The sequence below is a fragment of the Pseudopipra pipra genome, chromosome 3 (genome assembly GCF_036250125.1).
Source record: "Pseudopipra pipra isolate bDixPip1 chromosome 3, bDixPip1.hap1, whole genome shotgun sequence".
In the NCBI taxonomy this organism is placed as follows: domain Eukaryota; kingdom Metazoa; phylum Chordata; class Aves; order Passeriformes; family Pipridae; genus Pseudopipra; species Pseudopipra pipra.
The window spans coordinates 58,152,862-58,175,509 of record NC_087551.1 but is presented as its reverse complement, the minus strand read 5'-3'; the positions used below and the strand labels follow the sequence as shown (position 1 = coordinate 58,175,509).

At 39.0% G+C, this 22,648-nt stretch overlaps 1 protein-coding gene across 3 annotated transcripts in view; it reads left to right on the top strand.

The window, feature by feature from the left end:
• Positions 1 to 240: 240 nt before the first annotated feature.
• The window catches only part of LOC135411606 (uncharacterized), a 35,993-nt gene continuing 13,585 nt past the window's right edge, over positions 241 to 22,648 (top strand). For 2 of the 3 annotated variants that reach the window (XR_010429223.1, XM_064649416.1), the window contains exons 1-9: positions 241 to 5,570; positions 8,697 to 8,816; positions 9,765 to 9,884; positions 10,945 to 11,064; positions 16,044 to 16,166; positions 17,207 to 17,289; positions 18,545 to 18,670; positions 19,473 to 19,518; positions 20,682 to 20,815. Coding sequence is in view for 2 of the 3 variants with exons in the window: in XM_064649416.1 (XP_064505486.1) it covers positions 5,345 to 5,570; positions 8,697 to 8,816; positions 9,765 to 9,884; positions 10,945 to 11,064; positions 16,044 to 16,166; positions 17,207 to 17,289; positions 18,545 to 18,670; positions 19,473 to 19,518; positions 20,682 to 20,815 (1,098 nt within the window). In the remaining variant the exon portion in view is untranslated. The remainder of the gene's footprint in view (positions 5,571 to 8,696; positions 8,817 to 9,764; positions 9,885 to 10,944; positions 11,065 to 16,043; positions 16,167 to 17,206; positions 17,290 to 18,544; positions 18,671 to 19,472; positions 19,519 to 20,681; positions 20,816 to 22,648) is intronic. The other variant, XM_064649415.1, reaches the window with a different exon arrangement.

Genomic DNA, 22,648 nt, shown 5'->3' with positions numbered 1-22,648 from the left:
GGCATCTAACTTTTTAAGTTTTTTGCCCTGACCCATGTGCAGGACTTTGCACTTGGCCTTGTTGAACTTCATGAGGTTAACACAGTCCTATCTCTCAAGCCTGTCCAGGTCCCTCTGGATGGCATCCTTTCCCTCTTGTGTGTCGACCACACCGCTCAGCTTAGTGGTGTTAGCAAACTTGCTGAGGGTGCACTCAATCCCACTGGCACCAACAAAGATTTGTGGGACATACGATGTATCTTATTGGGACAGAAAGGGTGGAGACTACTACTCTTCAGTTCTCCACTGTATTCAAGACAACATGCTATATGCCCAGAGGAAACAAACTATAACATGAAACTTTTTGAAAATATATTTTAATTATTTCAAATATATTTGTCTAATGACAATTAATGTAAGTTGTTTTGAAATTTTGTTCACTCCTTGTTTTACCAAACTTTTGCCATTTGGGCTGTGTGATCCTTCAGTGCAGCCCCTTTGTAGCAAAAACAGCAGGACATGTACCTGTGCTTTGAAACACATCAAACCAGTGGCTTTCTGGGGGTATTGATATGAAATACAACCTGACTGGTCTCCCTTTCCTCTTGATGCCCTGACTATAATTTATGCTGTAAAATTGTGATGATTTATCTTGTAAAATTTGAGATTATTTTTTATACAGTTTTTATACAGTTTGTTCAAACCTCTAAGGTACATAGGCACTTCTGACCTGCCTTTGATATTTTAGAGGCACTATCTTTTGCTACTAAGCAATAAAAAATACCAAAAATAATTCAATTTATGTGCTTATTATTATCCTAGGAAACAGTAGCTCTGGGCATGACACAAACTGCTGCTTTATTTGAATACAGCAATAGTCCAGAAAATTTACAGTAAAATATGCAGTGCAAGACAATGGGAAGATACATGAAGATACACAAAGACAAAGCAGTACAATAATACTGTGTCATCACCAGCCCAAGCCAGACCCTTGGTGACTGTTAGCAGATGTTCTCACCGTTCAGTGAGGCGGCTGCAAAGTTGTACATCTTCTGAGCACTAACATAGAAACAGGGTAGTAGTAAAGTCCATTGTTAGTAGTCAGCAGTGAAACTGGATTGCCTCATCAGGAAATGCCACTCGTAAGAGTTACAGAATGATAATATAACCTCAGTTCCAAAGATTTACTAGGAATGAAGAAACACGGAAAGAGGCTGTCTTTAATCTCTTCAAAAACTGTAGCACAGACTTGCACAAGTCAGTGGTGTTACTTACCATCTTTGGCCTGGTCCTTTATGTGCTGCTGGTACTTTACAAGACATCCACATCTATAGCAGCTGCTCCTCCTGTTAAAACCTTGTTCCATTTTACAACCACTTTGAGTGGATTTTGTCAATCCATGAGTGGGACAAGGCTCAAGGAAGCTGTGTCAAGGAGATGCTTCAGTAGATGGCACTCTCCCTCTGAAGGAGAATGAGCAAATACCTCAGCCAAGGAATTTGATGCAATGAGAACAACTTCCTTTATACCCTACAAAATTACAATGAATGCAAATGAAGCTCTGCCTAGCTTTGCAATGAAGTAACCTCTGGCAGATCTTCACAAATCAATCTATCAAGTCCTCACATCTGACTTCCTACCTGCTTAAATGACTGTAGTCCATTACTGTTCATCTGAATTCCTCCTGAAATTGTAATGGTGAATATATACATACATACACACATGTACACAAGTGTATATATTTGTTATATGTATTATATATATATATATATATACAAATATACAAAAGAGCTCAGTAGTATTGTAAATTGCACACATTAGACTCAGGCTCTGCAGTTGTTCTGCTTCCCCAATCATCTTTTTCAAATTCATTCTTTTATTCTACTCTTTTGTTAATGGTAGATCCAGTTTGAGGACTTAAGTCCTATGGTTTGTTGATTGTTTTCTGTTGGTATTTCATAGTCACAAAATTTCATAGATCTGGAAATTGTTCAAACCAGTTTACAGAGCAGTTGCACTGAATTAGTACAAGTGAGGAGGCCTTAACTGCAGGTATGGGAACAATAAAGACCTGCTAGGCATTAGGGGAGCTATAACCTTTAAAATCACATCTGTTCCTAACCAAGCAGTAATGCACAGCCATCATACAGCTTTCTAAACTGTACAGTGATTTCCTCACTCTTGAACAGGAAGGAGAGAGAAGAGAGTGAAAGAAATGTGTATAAGACAAAGTTGCAATAAAAAATGTCATGGGATAAATTTATAAAATGTAAATTTAATTATTTAAATATTTTAGATTTTTGGATTCTTGAGTAATGTGAAATTCCATTTACTGCTGTTTAAGCATATAAATATCTGTTTTCTCACTTGACTGGCTCACAAGTCAAATAAGACTACATAAGTTTTCAATCACTGCCTCTCCTCTCCCCAAAAATCCTTTTTCCATTTATTAAAATCATAGTGATAACAGTATTTATAAAATCCAAAACCTGGAGCTATAATTTTGCTACCATATCTCAGATAAAGCTGACCTGTTTTTTCCAATATTCGTGTCAGAGCCTGAGGGTGTTTTGTGTCCTATTAGTATGAAGAGGTCTAGGTAATATATGAAAGAGGAGTATAGAGCGTATTTGTATACATCTCTCCAGTGCCAGTGAACTTTTGGGCAACCAAAAGTTGTGCACCATTGCAAATTAGATTAAGGAATTTCTGTTACAAGAAGTGGTTCAAGCAGTGGCATGCTGCATGAGCGAAATAGCAGATGAACAAATGTATTTTTGAGATTTTCTGTTCTTGATTCAAAACAAAACAAACCCACTGTGAGTGTCAGATGCTAAAGGGACTGTACTCAAAAGTAATATTTTCTGTAATTTGTAGACAAGCTACACAGCAGATAAAATGCTGGACCAGTGGAAGCTCTCTAGTGAAAGTACCATTTAACTACAGCATTCATCTATTATTTGGCAAATAGATTTAAACTTCCAAATGCAATTTACACAGAATTCCAAATAGCCTTCATACAATAATGTTACTGCTTGGAAGTCTCTTTTGCACACACCTGAATGGAAATGGTTTGGAGAGGCTTTTTTAACACTTTGCAAAGGAACTGACTTTTCTTTTCCTTGGAGAAAAAAAATGATGATGTTGAGTGTGGGATGCTTAGTATTTGAAACATGTTCTGTAAAAGAATTAAATCAAAATGGTTTAGCACTATTAGAGTACTACTATATCTTCTCCTTCTGCAGACTTGAGGTGACATTTTATTCAGTCAGAAAAGGAAACATATTAAGGTAATGAAACTAATCAAAAACATTGCATTTATAACCTTTACCTTTACAGCAGCTATTGTGAATTCAGAGTATGTTTGAAGACCCACAAACCAGCCTTCTACACTATCTTTCAAGTAGTGGTTTCAAACCAAAGAACAATTTCCTGACTGAATCATCAAACTAGGTATCGGGACACCTGAGTATTATGCCTTCAGGCAAGTTATACACTAATTTTCAGGTGTTATGCACTTCTTTAAAACAGAATTGCAAGAGCTCAGCACCTCTGAAATTTGTTTTTAAACGATTTTGGGAGTATCTTCCTTACAGATATATTGAAAAGCTGTTTTAGTGTTTGTAATACATTTTGAAATGCTTAGTAAGAACGTGTTGCAGAAATGCAATCATTACTAAAAAATGTTTCATTGAAACAGTCCTGTTTTTTTCTCATCTCAGTGCAGTACAGTTCAAACTACCTTTAAAATGTCTCCCAATTAAACTTTACTATTCATTATACAGAACAGAGTAAGAGGTAGAAGGAGCATGCAATGGATTCCCGGGGATCTGCTTTTAGATGAAGGCTGAAGACTGGAAGATCGTAAGCAAAAGGTGAAGAGCAAGCAGTGGCAGAAGTAGGACCTGATGATCACATGGGTTCCCCCTGCTTGAAAAGATCCCTACTGAAAGGATCCAGAAGACATAGTGAGAAAATAGAAATATTAGCCTTGCTTTTGATAATATTAAGAAGTGAAACAGAGGTCAGAACTCAGTAGGCTTGCAGAACTGATCAAGGAAGTAGCCAGAAAAATCAAAGTCCTGATTCTTTGTAATGGATTGCATTATGTATTAGAGGCCTCATACCTTTTGGTTTACTGGTGTAGTTGACATGTGATACTTGTGTTTAGGAAAAGTACATCGTGTAATTAAGAGAAGAAATAGCAGTAGCTGGACAGACCAGTGAGATTTGGGTGAGCCTGTTCATGAGTGCTTGGAGATGGATGCAAAACAAAAAGTTGATTTTCCAACATGATTTATTTAGAAACAAAAAATCTATTAAAGGCTAATACTTACCAATAAATGTATCAAATGCAAAAGTTAGAATAAATCTATCAAATCCATGAATAAGAAGTTTATAAAAGTGATCAACACTCAGAAGACCAGTACCTACAGGATCCTTAATTAAGGTGATCTTGAGTCAAACCAGATTTTACTGGAAACCTCAATATTACAAATATCACTTCATGCTACATTAACTAGACTACGGTAACTTGTAAAATTGTTCAACCAAGGGCGGGCACATGTGCTAGACTGGTGAATTAAGCAAAAGGATGGAGGAAAAGAAGAACTGCTCATTTTCCTTTCGCTACCTTTCCCTGCATGAAGACTGCAGATAATTTTTGCATTCTCCCATTGCTAGCTTTTCCAGCTCACTTTGCGGGACTTGCTTGACAGGAGGAAAACAGTGCTAAATTCATTTGGCCACTGTAATTTTTTCCAGTTTTCTATTCTTGTTGATTTGCAAACTCTCAGTTGACTGAGTTATGAGTTGTTTGTCCAACAGCGCCTTTGTTCTGGTCTGTGCTTCAGCAAAAACTGGAAAAACCTGTTCACTTTCTCCTTCTTTTTTTTTTTTTTAATCTTCCTCTCCCATTGGTAGCTGCAGCTTGTAATCATGCAGGCAAGGTGGTGCCTACCTTTCATGTGGAAAGCTGTCTTACAAAAACTGAGGTTGCGTTTTCCAGAGCTTTTCTAACCTCATGAAGTTTTTGGTGGATGCTCCAGGTTCTCCACAAACTGTATTTAGGTCATTATTTTATTTTTCTTCAAGCAAAGTGTTTGATTGTGTCTCCAGTCAAGCCTTTTAAATAATAATTTGTACACTCTGGGAGATCTGCAGGAACCAGTCTTGTAAAATGTAGCTTTTTGGACACAGAAGATTGTCTGCTTTACAGCAGTCGCATATGGTGTGATGTTAGCTTCTGTAAGACAGAACAAACACTGAGGAAGCTAGCTAGTGCAAAAAGTGGACAAGTTGAGAAGAAACTTTTCTTTCCATCTCCTTAGTTTTCTTCTTGCTTGGTGCTGCTATTGGAACAAGAATGGGTCAACTATGTGGACGATGCATGCAGCTGCTGCGGGACTTCGTAGCCTTTGTTCAGAGGATGTCCTCCGATTTGGTGCACAGTGTCAAGGAATGCTTGATTCTGATAAGCAAATGCTCCTGCTTAAAACAAAACAGCTCTAAAACCAGACAGCTGTACAAGCCCATCCTACAGCCTCATGAGAGGGTGACAGCACAGGAGTTTCTGCAGCACATTGAAACCGGTAAGAGGACTTGTCTTTTTCTAAAGGGTTGTGAAAGAACAAGGAGGTTGATTTTGTGGGTTGAGAGCAGATTGCTAGCTGATATGCTCTGGCACAGGCAGTTGGTGATGATGTAGGAAAGGCCAGAGCAACAGAGCACTTTCTTTGTGTACAGGACACCAAGAGCTCAAGTGGTGCCACAGCTGGATCTAGGTAGAAATGGTCAGTCACTTTCTTGCTCTGCTACCACTCTTAGTACATAACCCATGTTTCATAAAAGTGAGTCCTTCTAGTAATTGAAGTTAGTTCTTTTAAGTCAGTCACTGAGCTCACGGAGCTAGAGATGAGCTGTGCCAAGACCTGAGTGCTGAGCTGTGAGCAGGCAGATCACAGTGTGATGTGCACAGTTGAACACCTCCATGTTGGCTGGTTGCAGAACACTTGGACTTGTGCTAGGGGTGTCTGGGCTATATATGGTGAAGGTCAAAGTCACCCTGGGACAAGCATAGTTGGGTTACCAGGATTCTAAGAAACTGTGCTTTTGTGCAAATATTTTAGAGACCAGGCTTAAGCACAGTCATGGGTTTCTGCTTGAATAAAAGTATATCAATAACTCTTCATCTATCTCTTTTGTTTTACAAGCTACCTGCCTAATTCCCCTGTGTATCTATTTGTGATGTCCTCTTTGTCCTGTCCTAAGATACAACAATATCAATAAGAAACCTTTTTTTTTTTATTTCACTGCTGCAGTCATCTTATATGAATGTATTTTGTCAGTTGTCCAGCCTAAAAACAGTCGTTGTCTCAAGCTTAGATAGGGACCATTGCTTGTTTGGTTTTGCTGTGTCTCACAGCTGATTGGGCATATTATTTTAAGTTTGGCTACTTTGGTCTAAAGCTACTACACAGAATTGCATAGCCTTTTACTTTCATTTGTGTGAAAGGCGTGGAACACAAACTGCTATTTCTTTACCTGCCTTTTTGGGAACATAAAACTAACATGTGAGGGGAACCAGGAGAGACTCTTTTCCTCGGTGTGACACAGTTAACGCTGTTTGAAATAATCTGTTGCGGAACAACCTTTGCAATAATTGCTGTGACGCTGGTTGTTGGCAACATGTGTGAATTAGCCTCGGCTGGTATTAGCTGGTGTCATTACCCATGAAAGTGGTGGGTCCTGTGCTGCTAGTATGGTTCACTAATTGTTGCACCTTAAGCACTGGTTAAATCCTGACATTGATACCCAGAATAGGGCCAGATCTTTTAGCTTGTTATACAGTGGAGATCTTCCACGGCTGAACTTTTTCTTCAAAGGCTAGCATGCTCCTGACTGTATAAGAGATTGTCTTGGCAGTATCCCAGCTCAGCTGATAGATCAGGTGTAATGAAGGGGTGCTCTGGAAAAAATGGTGGGGCCAGAATGACCCCTTGCAGCACCCACTGGTGCTTCCAGTAAAGACTGAGTGTATGTTTTCCTGGAGAGATCCTTTCTTCTCTCAGATCAGTCTTCAAAAGGCTGGTCTGGCTTGAATCCTCAGGAGTTGGGGTACAGCAGCAGGAAGCCTAGAGCTTCTCTGACAGCAGTAGACAGATGGCAATGTGTGCTTTCAGGGAGGTCCCACTGTCCATGACAGGACATACACAGCACCCAAGGAGCAGAACCAAGGTTAATTTTCTGAGTGGCCAAATCCTGGTGCCAAGATAGATGGAGGCAGGGAAGCCTTACAAAGAGAACCAAGACACATCCCTCTTACTTTAACATTCACCTGTGTATTTTATTCCAAGATGGAGCAAGCCCAGCCTTAGTTCTGAATAAATTATAATAAGCAGGAAGCCAGTGTTTGAACAATTTGCATGCAAGGAGAGACTTCATAACTGATCATCATACTCACCTGTTAGCTAGGGCGGCAAATGTTTGATATTATAGGCAGGTGAAGATTTTGAGTGGTTTCTGCTTTATCACTCTCCCAAACAAAAACAGAGATATGTGGAAGATTCAGGTAGTCAGTGTGTAAGGACCAGAATTAAACCGCATGAAGAGATTTTTGGGTTTTTTCTCTAAAACCTTCACACACAGGCCAGTCCTTCCTTTTGTGTGTATTGTTAATTATTAAACAAAATTGATCTTTATATGAAGCAGTTCTTCTGTGAAGCTCACTTACCTAATCCTGAAAGTAGGAGTTTGCTAGTCTCGACATGTAAGCAGCTTCTAATGGCATGAGATATTGGCTGAGTTTTGCACAGAGGCATGAAAGCTCCTGTCCCTCACAACCCTCACATCTCTTTCTCCTATGGGAGGTAAAGTAGCTAGATATGCTTCATAGAGATATTTCAGTCATTAATGCACGGCTTTAATCTGTTGCCTGAAAACATATCTTATAATTGTGTGCTTCACCAGTCAATTTATACTACATTACCTTTTCAGCTCAGTTCATACTACTGAGCATTGGTTCAATGTCCCTTTTATTTTCCTCTCAGCTGCTCCATTCCACACATTATTTTATACAGTGACTTTCAGAAGTCACGCATGACTGCTGTTGCTCGATGGCTGTTGTTGAACATCTGGTTTATTCATAGGGGAACTATCATACTTAAGTACAGGTAGACTCATGCTAGACCCCGAGGCAAAACTATTTCCAATCCATGTTGCTATTCCCTTAAATTCTTTATTGTAAAAAAATTATTGGGTATTATTGTAATACCCAAGATTGAAAACGCAGTGAACTTCAAAGGTAGTAAATTAAAAATATATACTGTTTCTACAGTTCATAACTAAGAACACCACACTCAGTAGATTTTTTTTTAACAAAGATCTTCTGTAATTCAGAAAAAGATAAAGATTTTTATGGAGAACAAGAACACCTGCATTTATATTAGATAACATTAAAAAAAAGTGTTTAAAATTATAATTTATCTTGCTTTTATAAAGCTTTGAGAGCTTTATAAGAGGCATTGCCAAGAACATGTTATTCTGAATTCATCTATTGCTTCTGCTCATGGAAACATGAATAAGGGTAGATGGGCTTTATGGAGTTGTTGCAGTACAAAAATCCTTATGTGTTTGGTTGGCTATAAATTTTAATGCATTTTTGTAAACTAACCCTTTTCAGGTGTAATTAAGCCTGTGCTGTCATTGTACATCTTTAGGTTTTGAAATGTCACCCCTTGGAAAGGACCCCCTGGAGGCCTTGAGGACCTTAGCCTTTTCAGAAAACCCAGGTTTACAGCAGTCAGCTGCCCTCTATTACCTGCATATGAGTCAGCACAGTAAGTTATCTCAGTGCATTAGAAAATTTTCACATAATTATAAATAAAAGTATTATTTCCAACTGTAAAATTTCCTTTGATTTATTAAGGAAAGATTTGGGTTTGTTTTTTTTCCATGCTATGTTGTTTGCTAAGGAAAATGGAAATGCTATCATTGCCACGTAGACAGAGTCAATTCACGGTTTTGCTGTGAGGAGATATCTCTTATGATTATAAAAGACTGTCATTTATGTAATTGTAATACTTCTGTAAAACTCAGCAGAACTCAAAGTACTTAGTGTATACTGAATCTCCTGAGAGCAACACAGTCAAAATATAGTGGAAGGAAATGGGCATAGTGACCAGCTAATGTTTTGTATTATATAATTTTTGAAAGAGGACAAAGTTCTAGAGGCCAGATTGTAGTGAAAGTTTATGAAGGAAACATTCTCCTTTATCCCAACTATTCTGTGGGAGCACTTGGCTCCTGAGGTAATTTGTAAATGGTTAGGAGTCAACCTAGATATCCCAAATAAAATTCCAGCAAGACTTTGGGCTCTAAAAAAAGGTAGAAATACCAGCAACAAGCGGGTTGCAATTTATTATCTATTTGTTTGTCTTAAATTTACTTCAAAGAGAATATTCTGTCACTTGGCGTAAGAACTTTATCCCATGTATTTTTTGCTGTATAAAAAGTGCAGGTAGCCACAACACAAGGACCTGCTGTGAGGCAGAATGACTACTTTGTAGCAAGGCATACTGCTTTCCTTCCCGTGATGTTTTTGAAGTACTCGATTATTAAAAACCTTTTCAGGAAACTTGCCCTGTTTGCTAATAGCAGTGGAATTTAAATGAAGGGGAATACCACTCAGCCTATGTATGGGAGCACATGAGGCTTAAGATCAATAAGGGAAAAATGTGACTATGGTGAGCAATGAGACTCATGAATATTTCCTCTCTTTCTTGCAGTGAACATCCCCCTGCCTGTGGAGCATCTGGAACCCTTCTATGCCTTACTACGGTCTGCTGACCTGGAGGTGCAGCAGATGTCTTCCTTGTCCCTTGTCAACTTCTTGCTGGAAGGACACAGTGAGTAATTAACAGCACATCTCTCTTCAGGTGAAAAAGTATCTCTTCAGCCAGACTCATGTAGAAGGAAGGTGCATCTACACACCCAGGTCTACACAAATCTAAATTACTTTTTCCGTGTTCTAGTGGCACCAAGACATATAAGATCCCTCCAGCTGATTATATCATGTGGCAAGAGTTCTTAAATCTGTGCGCAAAAGCTGATAAATTATTCCCAGACTGGTGTGGGAATTCTATTCTCGTTCTTGGATTGAGAGCCCAACACTTGCCTTTTCAAACAACAGATAAAACTTTTAGAAATAAACTCTATCTATGAGACAGTGCTCATTTTCTTGTTATTTATGAACGGGACCTTAATTTCTTGCAGATAAAAAAAAAGTTAAAACATTTAGTAGAATTCACTTTCTTCTGTAACTAACAGGGCAAATGGAATTGAAATAGGATCTGCAGAAGAAAAACTTCCCAATAAAGTTTATGTTGATAGACAGGGCATGAACACCTCACACCTGGTCAACGGAGTCCTTGTTGCATCTACTACTTCACTCCTGGCACCTGAGCCACAAGTATTCCATCACTCAATCCCATAACAGCAGAAGATGGGGTCAGTCTTCAGTGAAGCTAGCTTTTTTCTTTGCTTTTTTTAAAGGATTTTGCTGCAAATAATATCATGTCACTTATTAACAAGTAAAAAATAATATTTAAAGGGAAGAAAAACAAAGAGTGAGGGGAGTGCTGAGTAAATTGTTGAACCTATTGGAAAGCTGCAGTTGCTCTTTCCAAAATTACCCTTATGTTTGTAAAGAGAATTACTAACAGAAATATTTGGGACCTTCTACCCTAGAACTTCTGAACATCTCTTACACTCTTGCATGAGTCTGAAGAGGAATCGAGCAAACCAAGCTAGGGACTGTGAGTGGCTATCAGACTGTTTCCATCTTAGATCTATTTTATATAATCATAATATAGATTCCGAAAGCATAAGAATGATATATTCTTTCCACAGAGGCACTAACTATTTATTTTTTTATTTGTCCATTATTTTTCCTGAATTTATGAATAGTTGACAAAGAATTAGTTGTTCAAATGGGTTTACTTGAGCCAATTCTGGATCTACTTGAGTCAGAGGATCCCACTGTCCAGTGTAATTCCTGTGCCTGCATCATGACTTTGGCTGTTTCAGGTGAGTGTGCTGTTCTTTCCCTTTATCATCTGCAATGAATTCATTCAACTCTTAGATCACATTTCAACAAAAAACAACCTATTTACATTTGGTTTAAGAGTCATAAGATGCAGCAGCAAGTTTTGGTATTCCCACATCATAAATTCAACCTTTTGATATTCCAATTAAGGAATTTTTCTTAGTGTTTCTGACCTTCATTCTCTTATGATTACAAACCTTTCTCTGATTTTCATCCTAAATATATTCATGACCAGCTTATCTTAATTAATGTCTACCTTGGCTTTTGCTTCAGTAGTTCTATCTCTCTGGTCTATGCTGATGAGGCTCCTTCATTTTACTAGACCAAGAAAGCCAAGCTCTTTTAAGACTCCTTGTAAGTGGTCTCCATTCATCTTCATAGTCCTTCTGGGTGTAAATGATATGTTCCAGGAATGAACATAGCATTTGCATCTGCTGTATTGTGATAGCATAGACCTCAGGCATTTTTGTTACAGTCCCAAGATATACATAAATGCTGCAGGAGTTCCGTTTTGAATTCATGTCTTCTGAAAGCGAAGTCACCAGAAATGTGCAGTATTTCAGCTGTGGCACCTAGGGAAATATGTTTTGTGGTACATCTCATGATAACTAACACCCACCGTTTTGGTGAGCATGCCATGGTGATGTTGTCATCCTGCAGCTGACTTAGTCTTTCTCCTCCTCTGCTGCAATTTCCAGCAGATACCAATTAATTGAGGGTCTACCACAATTGTTTCCAAGTGGACATCCCTGCATTTTGTACTATAAGGTTTCATTCTGTTTCTGTTGCTCCAGTTTTTTCTAACTTGTCTGTTATTTGTAAAATATTCCAGTCCTCCACTGCATTGACAGTTTTGCACTCATACCTTTGTATTAACTTTCTGGTTCAAAACCAGCTACAGACCAGTCCTTGTGGAATTCCATTTGTAGCCTACTCCAGGTGGTCATTCCCATTCAGCAAATCTTGTTGCCAGCTTGGTTTCAGTCAGTTTGTTATCCATCATGTACTACTTGCATTTGTCATCAACTTCTTTTGCTTAACTATGCATATTTCATATCATGATATAAATATTTTCCTGGTATTCAGACAGTTCAACCAGAGTTACCAAAAGAAAGGTTATCAAGTTAGTCTGACTACTTCTACCTTGTGCAAACTGTGCGATTCTACTGTACAATTTGTGTTCAAGTTTGTATAAAAACCATGAATAACATTTATTTCCCTCCCTGTAGTATTTATTCCACCAGCTTTTCTCTACAGAATGGGAGGTTGTCCCAGAAGGCTGAGAGAAGCATGATGACAGTGTTCATTTCTCATTTAAGTATTTAGGTTGCAAAAGGGAATGCAGGATGCAACTACATGAAAGTGCTGATCTGCATTTTATCTCACCTTTTTTTTGTGTGTGTATTTTCAGGTTTTTAAACACTTTTCCCTTAGGAACTTATTTTTAGGCATTGTATATTATTACAGTCAGGTTAAGAATTCTGCATACAACATTACTTTGTGTGGAATGCAAGTTGCCTCATTTAAGTGTCTTAATTAGGCATGGCATCACTAAAATTTTAGGTACCTGGCACTAGAAGGACTTTTTTTGTGTATGGTCAGTGAAGTTATGGCCCTGAAAATTTACAGAGAGATATCCGTTCACCTGTTTTAAGTAGCCCACAGAGAAAGTGACTTGTTTGGGGACCTAAGGATGTTACTTAGTCCTGAAGGCACTCTCTCCCTTCTAGATATCTTTATCCTGGAATATAGGGAACCCTCAGCTACTCCAGAATCAGTCCACCTTCATTCCCTGTTGAAGGTGGTCACATAATGCCTTTGCACACTCCCTTAAGTGCCAGTGTCCTTCTGAGCACAAGTAGTTCAAATTAAGCTCTCAAGAAGCTTTCAAACTAGACAGGAAAGGTAGGCAGTCCTGCAAGTGAATAGGCTGGGTTGCTGCCTGGCATTTGATAAGTGTTGAGTATCTCTGTCCCAGTTAAATCAGGATTTGGAGGGACTGGGTCTATCTGTTTGTTTTTCAGATGATATTTAGCTACCACAGCAATGAGACTAAAGCAAGAGGCAATTCTCTAGGGTTTATTTTAATTTTAACTCACAGACTATGATATTTTGAAGTATCTGCTTGGTAAAAGTATCCTGTTCGGTCACGTCTTTCAAGTAAGCCATTAATGCAAAAAGATAGATATGGAAGCACAATCAAATTAGGAAGATCCTTAGATAGCTTGAAGGTGACTAAAATTCTGCGTCTAAGAATGGTCTTAATTCTGCTGCAACAAGCATGCAAGACTATGCACACAGTGAAGCTGTTTAGCAATGTGACTGCAAGTTATGCATAAACTGGATTGTCTGGTACTTACCTGCTGCAATAGGTAGCCAAAAATAAGAAGTGCAAACCAACCCATTCAGATGAACATGATTTGAAGGTTAGTTTGTTCCAACACCAGTATTTGTCCATGCAGCAAAAGGACACATGCGTTTTGTAATTATCTGCAGCTTTTCAATCAGTGAGTGAAAGTAATCAGTTCTGGTATAAGAACTCTTCTCAAAGTATACCAGAACAGAACTAAATGTTCACAGCTTCAGGGTTTAGGGAGGCCTGAACACATGCATTAAGCTAAAACAAGGATGCACTGAGTGTAGAGCACATTCAAAGCTGTTCTGATAGGAGAATTTTCAAGCACACAAATGTCAGAGAGTAGAAAGAAAGAATTTATAAATGCAGTTTTGAGGTGAGCTATTCAAACACAGCTTGAGTAGATGCTGTTGATTTCCCTACTTTAGAGCAGCATCTGAACACGTGGTTTCCTTCAAAAACCATTCCAAGGGGCATCAGCGGAGGGACTGCATTATTTAAGATAAACAGGTGGTCCAAGAGAGAAACATCTAGATCTAGCCTGCCTCATCTCTGACAGCATTGATAGTACAGTTACACATCTTGGTGAGATAGGTCTCTCCAACCAGTCTGTCATAAGTTGACAAAACAGTGTTCATCCACAATATCCATCTAGATGGAAGAAAGAATTTGCCGAAGTCCAAATGGCTCTAATTCCTTTGCTCAAATATGAGGTTCTCTCCCACATTTACAAACATTCATGGAGTGTATTGTGTGCAAGAGCGAAGGAAGCAGTGATACCTGAATTCTCAATCCTTTTACCTTTTTCACTCAGCTGATTAATTTACATCACACCAGACTGGTTTCCATCACTTGGAGCCACACAAAAGAACTTCTGCTTCTGCTGAGGGAAACAAAAGAATAGTATGTAGGTGGCTTAGATTAGAGGAAGGCTTGTCTATGAAATGGACCAGAATATTTCACCAGAATAATAGCTTCCTACGTGGAAAAGCTATTTTTAAATACATTACCCTTCCCAGAACAATTATTTCACTCAAAATGTTTTTCCAGGATAAAAGGTTTTTCCTTGAGTATAAAATACTCATATGATGACAGAAGATTACTTGTCTTGGTATATTAAACTGGTGCTATCTGAACTATACTTGAATAAATATCCTGGATTATCTGTTTGTGCCAGTTCCCTATTAGATAGGCTCCAGGTATAAAAATAAGAGTTTTGTTCTCATAACTCCCTAAGTTAGTTGGTACCTGAAGACTTGATCTTATCTGAATACCTTCTTTTTTTTTTGTTCTGTTCTGCTTCATGTTTCTCTCAGCAAACTTCCAGAGACTGGCCATTGTTTAAACTGTCTATAAATATATGTAAATGAAGAAATACTCTACTAAAACTCCTATGGTCTTCAGTGGCAGTTTGGCTTATATAAACAATGAAAGATGTAGACTTTGCTTTTTCCTTTTATAGAATAGTCTGCAGTATACTATGGCATGAAGAGAATTAATCAATGGTCTAATTCCCATATAAATCTCATCAACATTAAAGAACACCACTGCCAACACCTTATTTTTTCAAAATTAGCCACTAATGTGCTTATAAGATACAAATACAGAAAATATAGAGATAGAAATAAGATAGTAAAGGGGAGAGGACCATAGTTGTCTTAGTGTGGCAGCAGGTTACTTGTTGCCAATGTTTTGATGGCCTCATGGTAAAGGGGTAAGGAAGAGCATAATAGAAGGATTCCCTTCTGTACGGCACAGCTGAGGCTACCCTCAGGAAGTTCAGAACTAAAAGCAGATTCTTTCTTCTAAATTATATTTCATAACATAGTATAACTTCATCATATGTAGTATGCTTATATACATAGTATATAAATATGTTATATAGTATTTTATTGTATATAGTTAATTTTACAGCATTAAGTATTATAGGGTTTGGGTTTTTCCCCCAGTTTTTATCCAGGAGTCTCAAGGGACTCTGCAGATTTCTTTGAATTCTCCTTCTACTCCAGGATACAACTGTACAACTTCATGCATTGCCATGCAAGGAATCACCAGCACTTCAGAGAAGAAGCATATTTTCAAATTTCAGTGGTTAAATCAAATTCTGTCTTTAGAAACCTCTGCATTGTTTGTAGCTGTCAAAGGAGTGACTTAGGGACATTCAAAGAGAGAAATTGGCCCTGAATATGCCCTACTAAATGAATTCAATCTTACCTGCAGTTAATTATGTAGTTTTTTGTTGTCACACTGTGAATAGCTTGATCAGACATACCAAGGGTATGAGGCAAGTATGACACTTTGTTAACCTGTTTAAGGGTACTTACAGTCCTTTTTTTAAATTTATCCTAGTCACAAAACAAAAGCATTGAACCAGCTATGATCTGTAACTAATCCAGAACTCATGAGTTGGTTTCTTTCCTATTGGAATTTCTTTCTATTCTTGGAATTTTTAACAGTTTCCTTTGAGGATGTGGAGAAATTTTGATATATACCAAAGAATCAGAGAAACAAACACCGAAGGACAAGTCCTGCTAGTTGTCCTGCTCCTGGCTCACAGTAGGATGGCACTAAGTATTTTTTTCTTTGTCTGATTCTTTTCTCCAGAGTCCAACCGAGAGGCTATTGGTGCTGCTCGAGGAGTTACACCCCTACTGTCTCTTGCCAAGTCCTATGATCCCAGAGTCCAACAAAATGCAGTTGGTGCTGTTCTCAACCTCACACAATCAGGTACTTTCGGACTAATGGTTTACCTAAATTGCTGAAGGAAAATTTCTCACTGATAGAAAAACAATCCAAAAGGGTTAAAACAAGATTAAAGCATATCTAAGCGTCATTTCCTCTGCATATGGCATTCATGTTGATACCATAGGTTGATAATTTAAGTTTAGCTGATACAGGCCTTTTTTTGCTTAATAGCAAAACAGAAAGGATTGATTTTCAACTCCGAGAGGCTAGTGTATGAATACTTAAATAATCAAAGAAATAGAAAAAAGAACCAAAAACATTTGTTAAAAACATAACTTGGCATAAAATTTAGCAGCACATTTGGTAGTACTTTGAAGCAACCTCAGAATCTTATCAAACAAAATCAAGTTCTACAAACTTTTTACTTGTTCTAACTAACTTGATGTTGGAATATGCAAAATATAACTATTATGGGTCAGACATTAAAGGCTCCTGGGATATCTGCTAACAGCTTTATCAAAAGCAGTTATTTGGTCCTCTGCAATTATATGTACACAACCATACATTAACTCTGAAACGAACCAGCATTAAATCTCTCCTACCTAGATGATACCATTATTCCACAGAGTTAAATGATAAAGTCATGAGTAACACCTCTTAACTCTACCTTGTGGAAAGAAACTGTTGGCAACAACTTATACACTTGGCAATACAATTCTGTTATTATTTAGAATTTTTAAAAGAATTTGGTTTTGAAGCACAGAAAACATGGTGAAGACAATATCTGAGGCTTTTCAGCTTCTCTAGTGATAATGATCCTCAGAACAGTTTTTAGCATAAAACCAGCAAAAGCTTAATCAGGCAGCCTGCTAGTTATTTTGCTAAAATATCTGCAAACTGCAATATTGCACAAGCTCTAAATTATATACTCTCCAGTCACACTGGCTGGCATATATTTGGACCTCAGCACTTTCTAGAATCCAAGGATTGTGCTTACCCCTTTTGAACGGTGCCTCCAGATAAGAAGGAGGAGAGGGGAAAGACACATTTACAGTACTTTTTTTTTTCCTTTTTAATGGCAGAGAAAATCCAACAGGTCCTATGCAAGGAAGGAGCCCTACCACTTCTTGCCTTGCTGCTGGAATCTCCTGACTCAGAAGTGCAGGTATGGCTCAAACAGGTCACATTTTAAAACAGTAACAGTGTGACTGTAAGGAGAGCGCAGACGTCAGTCTGTAGAAGTGAAAAGGTGGACAGGAGGGAAGGTTTCTTTAAAGAAGTTAGAAAACATATGAGAGCATTTTGGTGAAACTCAGCTCAGTCAGATAATGCATATTCAAAATACTCAACTTGTCTAGCTCCTCAGGAGAAAGTTTATGATGCAGAAGCGTGTCTGCCAGCACACATTAATGCATGAACAGAATTGTTGTGTGCCTACCTTCTTATGTCTTTCAGATCATCAGACAAGTTGCAGATAGTCTCTTCCTCTGGTTTTTTGGTTTGGTTTTTTTTTTTTTTTGGTTCATTGGTTGGTGTTTTTTGGGGTCTTTTTCTTTTGTTTGTTTTGGGTTTTTTGCATCCTAACTTTGATCTTCCACTCTAAGCAATTTTGCTAAGTGTTCTGAGAACACGTAACTTGTGAAGATCTTTTTCTTATCATTGTAAATATCTGGAAATCTTCTTTTATGCCTACCAAAGATACCTCTTTGTGATTCTGCATACTCAGCAGAGAACTGTACTTGGTTCAAAAGTATGGTGATGAAAAAACTTTGAATCAGAGTTGTAAGCCTTACCATCTGTTAGTTTGTTCATTCAGTCCTCTGAGTAGCACAGAATAGTTTTCTCCATCAGTTTTATTATCTCTATTCAGGTTTTTTTTTAAATGTCTGAAGGGATGGACCCTCTGGAATTGCTTTCTGCAAACTGCCTCAGCATTTTCAGGTTTCTCTGAGATTCATCTTAAAATTTCCTTGTCTCCAGTTCAACCTGTTTCTTCTAATTATATCTCTCCAATAATACGTACTCCTATATGTATAGTCCTCCCCAGCGTTAATACTTAAATCCTTTGGAAAGGATCTCTTGGCATGCTAGGCAATAACTACATCCAGCTTAAGTAAATCAATGGAAACATATAATATAGTAAATGCAGATGACCTGGATGCCAGCAGCCATGTCGTTGCAGCAGCGCAGGACATTCCCAAATAGCCAGGGTCCTAATGAGTTTGTACAACATGCCACAGCAGGACTGCTGCAGTAGCTGCAGCATGTTGTATCCACCCAATAAACACCCTTAAGATGAAAAAGCACTTTTATTTTCTTCAGCTCTAAATATGAGCATTTCTCCAATTTATTTGTATTCTCTTCAACATGACACCACTGTGACCTCCTCTCTCTCTACTCTTTTTCTTGGTCCTTTGCAGTATTACAGCTGTGCTGCCCTAAGCAACATGGCAGCCAACGTTCAGCACCACAAAGCCTTGCTGAGACCCGGTGACAGATTCCTGCTACGGACACTCATCTCTCTCCTATCCTCTTCTGTGGACAAGGTAAAGCTGTAGCTTTTCCTTTGTGTAAAGGCTTAGCATTGAAGTAGAGCTATAAACTTGGGCTTCCAGTTTTCAGCCTCACACCATTCTGCTTACCTACTGTACAGGTACCCATGAGAAAAGACAGCTGTATTAGAAGGTACATAGGTTCTACAAGGTCAATGTATGGAGAAAGCAAAGGGAAATCATTAAAGTTGTTCCACTGCCCTGGACACTTCCATTAGACTAGGATGGCCTGTATGCTATTAACTTGAAACTACATGTGTGAAGTGCCCTGTCCAGGCTCTGTCTTTGATCATTATGTCTGTGACAGGAGGTGTCAAGCATCTTTCATGCTACTTTTTTTAATTTTTGGTATCTGGAACTTTTACTATATAGCTTTGAGGAATAACATCCTGAAAATTTTGCTTTGCTGGGAGTCACATCAAAGGAACTTCAATAAGCCACAGTACAGGATTTAAAGGGTGGAACCTCAAACACTGTGTAGAAGGGAGGCGAAAAAAAGGCAAAGCAAATGGGACAATTCCTTTCCCTTCATTTTCCTGTAACTTATCTGACATTCTAAACCAAAACCAACATCTGAACCCCATTGGCTCTTCTTCATCAACAACAGGATGACTGATACTAAGAGGTTGAAGAAAATTCATCAAAACTTTGAAAAAAATCATATGCCAAAATATATTCTCTGAAGTTAGAGTTGTCATGTTTATTTTGTGTACAATAGGCAAGAACATGCATTACTGAAACTGCTCTTTTTCTCCTTCTCTCATTCCTTTTTTTTTTCCCTCTTTGGCACAAGCAGGTTTCAAGCCAGGCATGTGTTTGCCTAAGAAATTTGGCTATCAGTGGTAAGCAATATCTTGGAGATAAACAAACCACACTATTTCTTTCTTTCTCTGCCTTTCAGAGTAAGCACAGTGGGCTGGGAACTTTTCATATTGAAAGCAAAGAGATACCCTCTTTTCTACATTTTAACTGGATGTTAAGGGAAGAGGGGGGTGCGGTGCATATCCTAACTAAATCTGCCTCAGAGCTCCCAGGTAGCGAGGGGAAATATCTGGAAAAAGTGAGAAAGGCAGAAGAGGTCTTCTTATGCACAGAGCCCTAGTAAGTTGCTAAGTTTTTCTCCCTTCCACATTTCCTAAGCATTAAACCCGATTAGGAGGGAGAATGTCTCCCGAAATTGCTGCTTGAGGGGACCTGTCTTCTCCCAAGGCATGATTCTGTCTATCATTAAAGATAATTTTCTCCCAAGCATTTGTCATCAGCTTAAAAAAAACTATCCTATTAAATGTCCAGGTTTCATTTCTGTGACATACTTAGGAGACGAAAGTGGAGGACTGGCACGCTCAGTGCTAAAGCCCCACAGTCCAGGGTAGAGTTGTTCATCTAGAAAATGTAGAGGTGCTTAATTTTCAAGCAATCACAATTATAATGGAGCTGAGAGTGAAAGAACCGCTGCGCTGCTCCTTGGTGCAGTTGAAGCCCCCTGGTCTGCTTGACCATTTAGATCTGCCTCGCCATCTGCTAGCTGCTCTGACAGGGCCTTTTAGTGTCCAAAAGCACTTGCTGAGGTTGCAGAGACAAGTGAGGTATAACAATTCAGTGGGATGGCTGATCTCTCCCCTGGCAACTATAACTCTGCTTGATAGATGGTGCTTGGGGAGGTCTTTCTGTCTGTACAGCAGAAGCTGCCACCTTCTTACCTGGCCTTATGCCAATGATGGACTCAGAAAATTCCCCTCATTCTTCTTTTTGATATTCAGATACAGACTGAGGGTGTCCAAACCTACATTCTGCCATCAGGCTTATATTAATCCCTCAGGAAAAGAAGCCAGAATGAATGAGGGTTTATTTTTTTAACTGAACATCTAGCGTCGTCCCATCTTGTGGAGATGGGGAGGTGCCCTCTAATTTGATCACTGAGGCACAGTCAACTGTTTGAGTCAGAGCCTGAATGCCTCCTTGCAGTGCTCTGAACCTCCCTGACTCAGTCATTTTCCCAAACCAGCGGACATCCAGGCCGAGATGGTTGCTGAGAATGTCCTGTCCAAGCTGTGCTCTCTCCTGGCATCTGGCAGTGAGGACGTGCGTCGTGCCTCCATCGCTCTGCTCTGGATACTGTCCCAGCACCTGCACAACCAGGTAGGGGAGGTCATTTCCCAAGAATAGAAGGGAAGGAGTAGTTCTGGCCTGGGGTTACACTCTGTTATGGCAAAACTGCATGTGAAATGGATTTTGAGAATGACCAATAGGCTCTGGGAGACTTCCCAACCCTTCTCTTTCCCACCCAAAAATAACAAGGCTTTGTTTACTGCATTTGCACTGTCACTAACTACCCAACGAGCCATCTGTTGTGGTGAGTGGGATGCAAAGAAGAGACCAGTGAGAGAGTAGAGGGAGAGATGGGTGTCAGATTCCTTGGATGTGTGGCTACTGCTTTGTGCTCCCTGCAACTCCCTATGGTCCCCTCAGTCCCCAGACCATAGGTCGCCACATGGGTGTACAAGGGGGAGGAGACATGCATAGCACCGTGAGAGACTGCCACCACGGGGGCAACCAAGGAAGTTATTTCTTGGCTACAGAACTTCCCCATAGACTGAAAAGCAGAGAAACTTATTTAGAGCACTCATTTAAAGTGCATCAGTGCAAAATAAAGGGCAAATATGCATTACCTCTCTAAATGGACAGTTTTATTCATAAGTACACTTTTTGAATTAGGATCAAAACAACAAGAGGGACTAATAGAATTTGAAATCCTGTCTATCTTTAGCTAATTCATTGGGACTTTTACTAGGACTGTATATCCTCATGTCCTTAGTTACAGAATGGTTCTTTTGCCCATGATCTGGGTAAACACCACCATTAACAGTGCAAATACATGAAGAAGTCTGACTAGAAATAAACTACAGCAAATATTGACAAATTATTATTATTTTTAAATCTGCTTTCTCTTTAATTAAAGACATCCTTAGGAACATGGATGTAAAAAGTTTTCGATAGGTGTTTTAAGCTAACAAAAACATTTTAAGATAGTCAGAGGTTGGGTGCATAAAGCAAAAAAAAGTGAGAATCTTTCCTGCTTTGAACAGTAATGACAATCTGAATAACCATAGGTGGCCTTAGGTGCTTCTTGTGGATTAAATAGTCTGATTGGAATTTTTTTTCTGGGAATTGGAAGCTTGGTGCCAAGCAGCTCAGTTTCCTGTACACAGCACAGTGCAAACCAAATTGCACCTCGTCTGACTCTGGGACATGATTAAAAAATGGGTAAATTCAATGCCTGGGAAGTAGCAACTAGAGCTATTCAAAGGCACAGTGGCTTCACAGGTTTTGTGCTGGCTGCATGAGCACCAAACATCCTCATTGCTTGTCTAACTGCCTCATACAATCAAAACACAATTTGCCCTCAACAAGCTTACTACTGTAATACATTAAATTAATTGGAGGCTATTTGCACAGTAAAAACATTACTCAGTATGAGGCATTATGCTGGAACATTGTCCTCACAGAATCAGAGAATATGCTGAGTTGGAAGGGACCCAAAAGGATCATCGAGTCCAACTCTCAGCCCTGCAAAGGATCATCCACAAGCGTCATACCATGAGAGTATCACCCAAACACTTCTTGAACTCTGGCAGGCTTAGTGCTGTGACCACTTCCCTCACTTTTGCTTTTCTTGTCCCAGCAAAGAGTACCTGCAAATCCTCTCCTCCCTGATCCTGAAAGTTGTCTTTACCAGTGCTTCAAACCCCCACCTACAAAGAGCCATGGTGCAGCGTCAGTGGGAGCAAAGGCACTGGGAGCTCAGCCTTGTTACACCAGCAATGAAACAGACCATCCTTCTTGGGGGAAAAGGATCAGCAGCAGGAGACTGGAAAGCAAAGCATCACCCTTTGAGGCTTTATTCTCCAGTGAGAAATACCTACATCTCAAAATTTGTTTTAGCAAGCAAACACGGCTGTCCCTGACTACTGA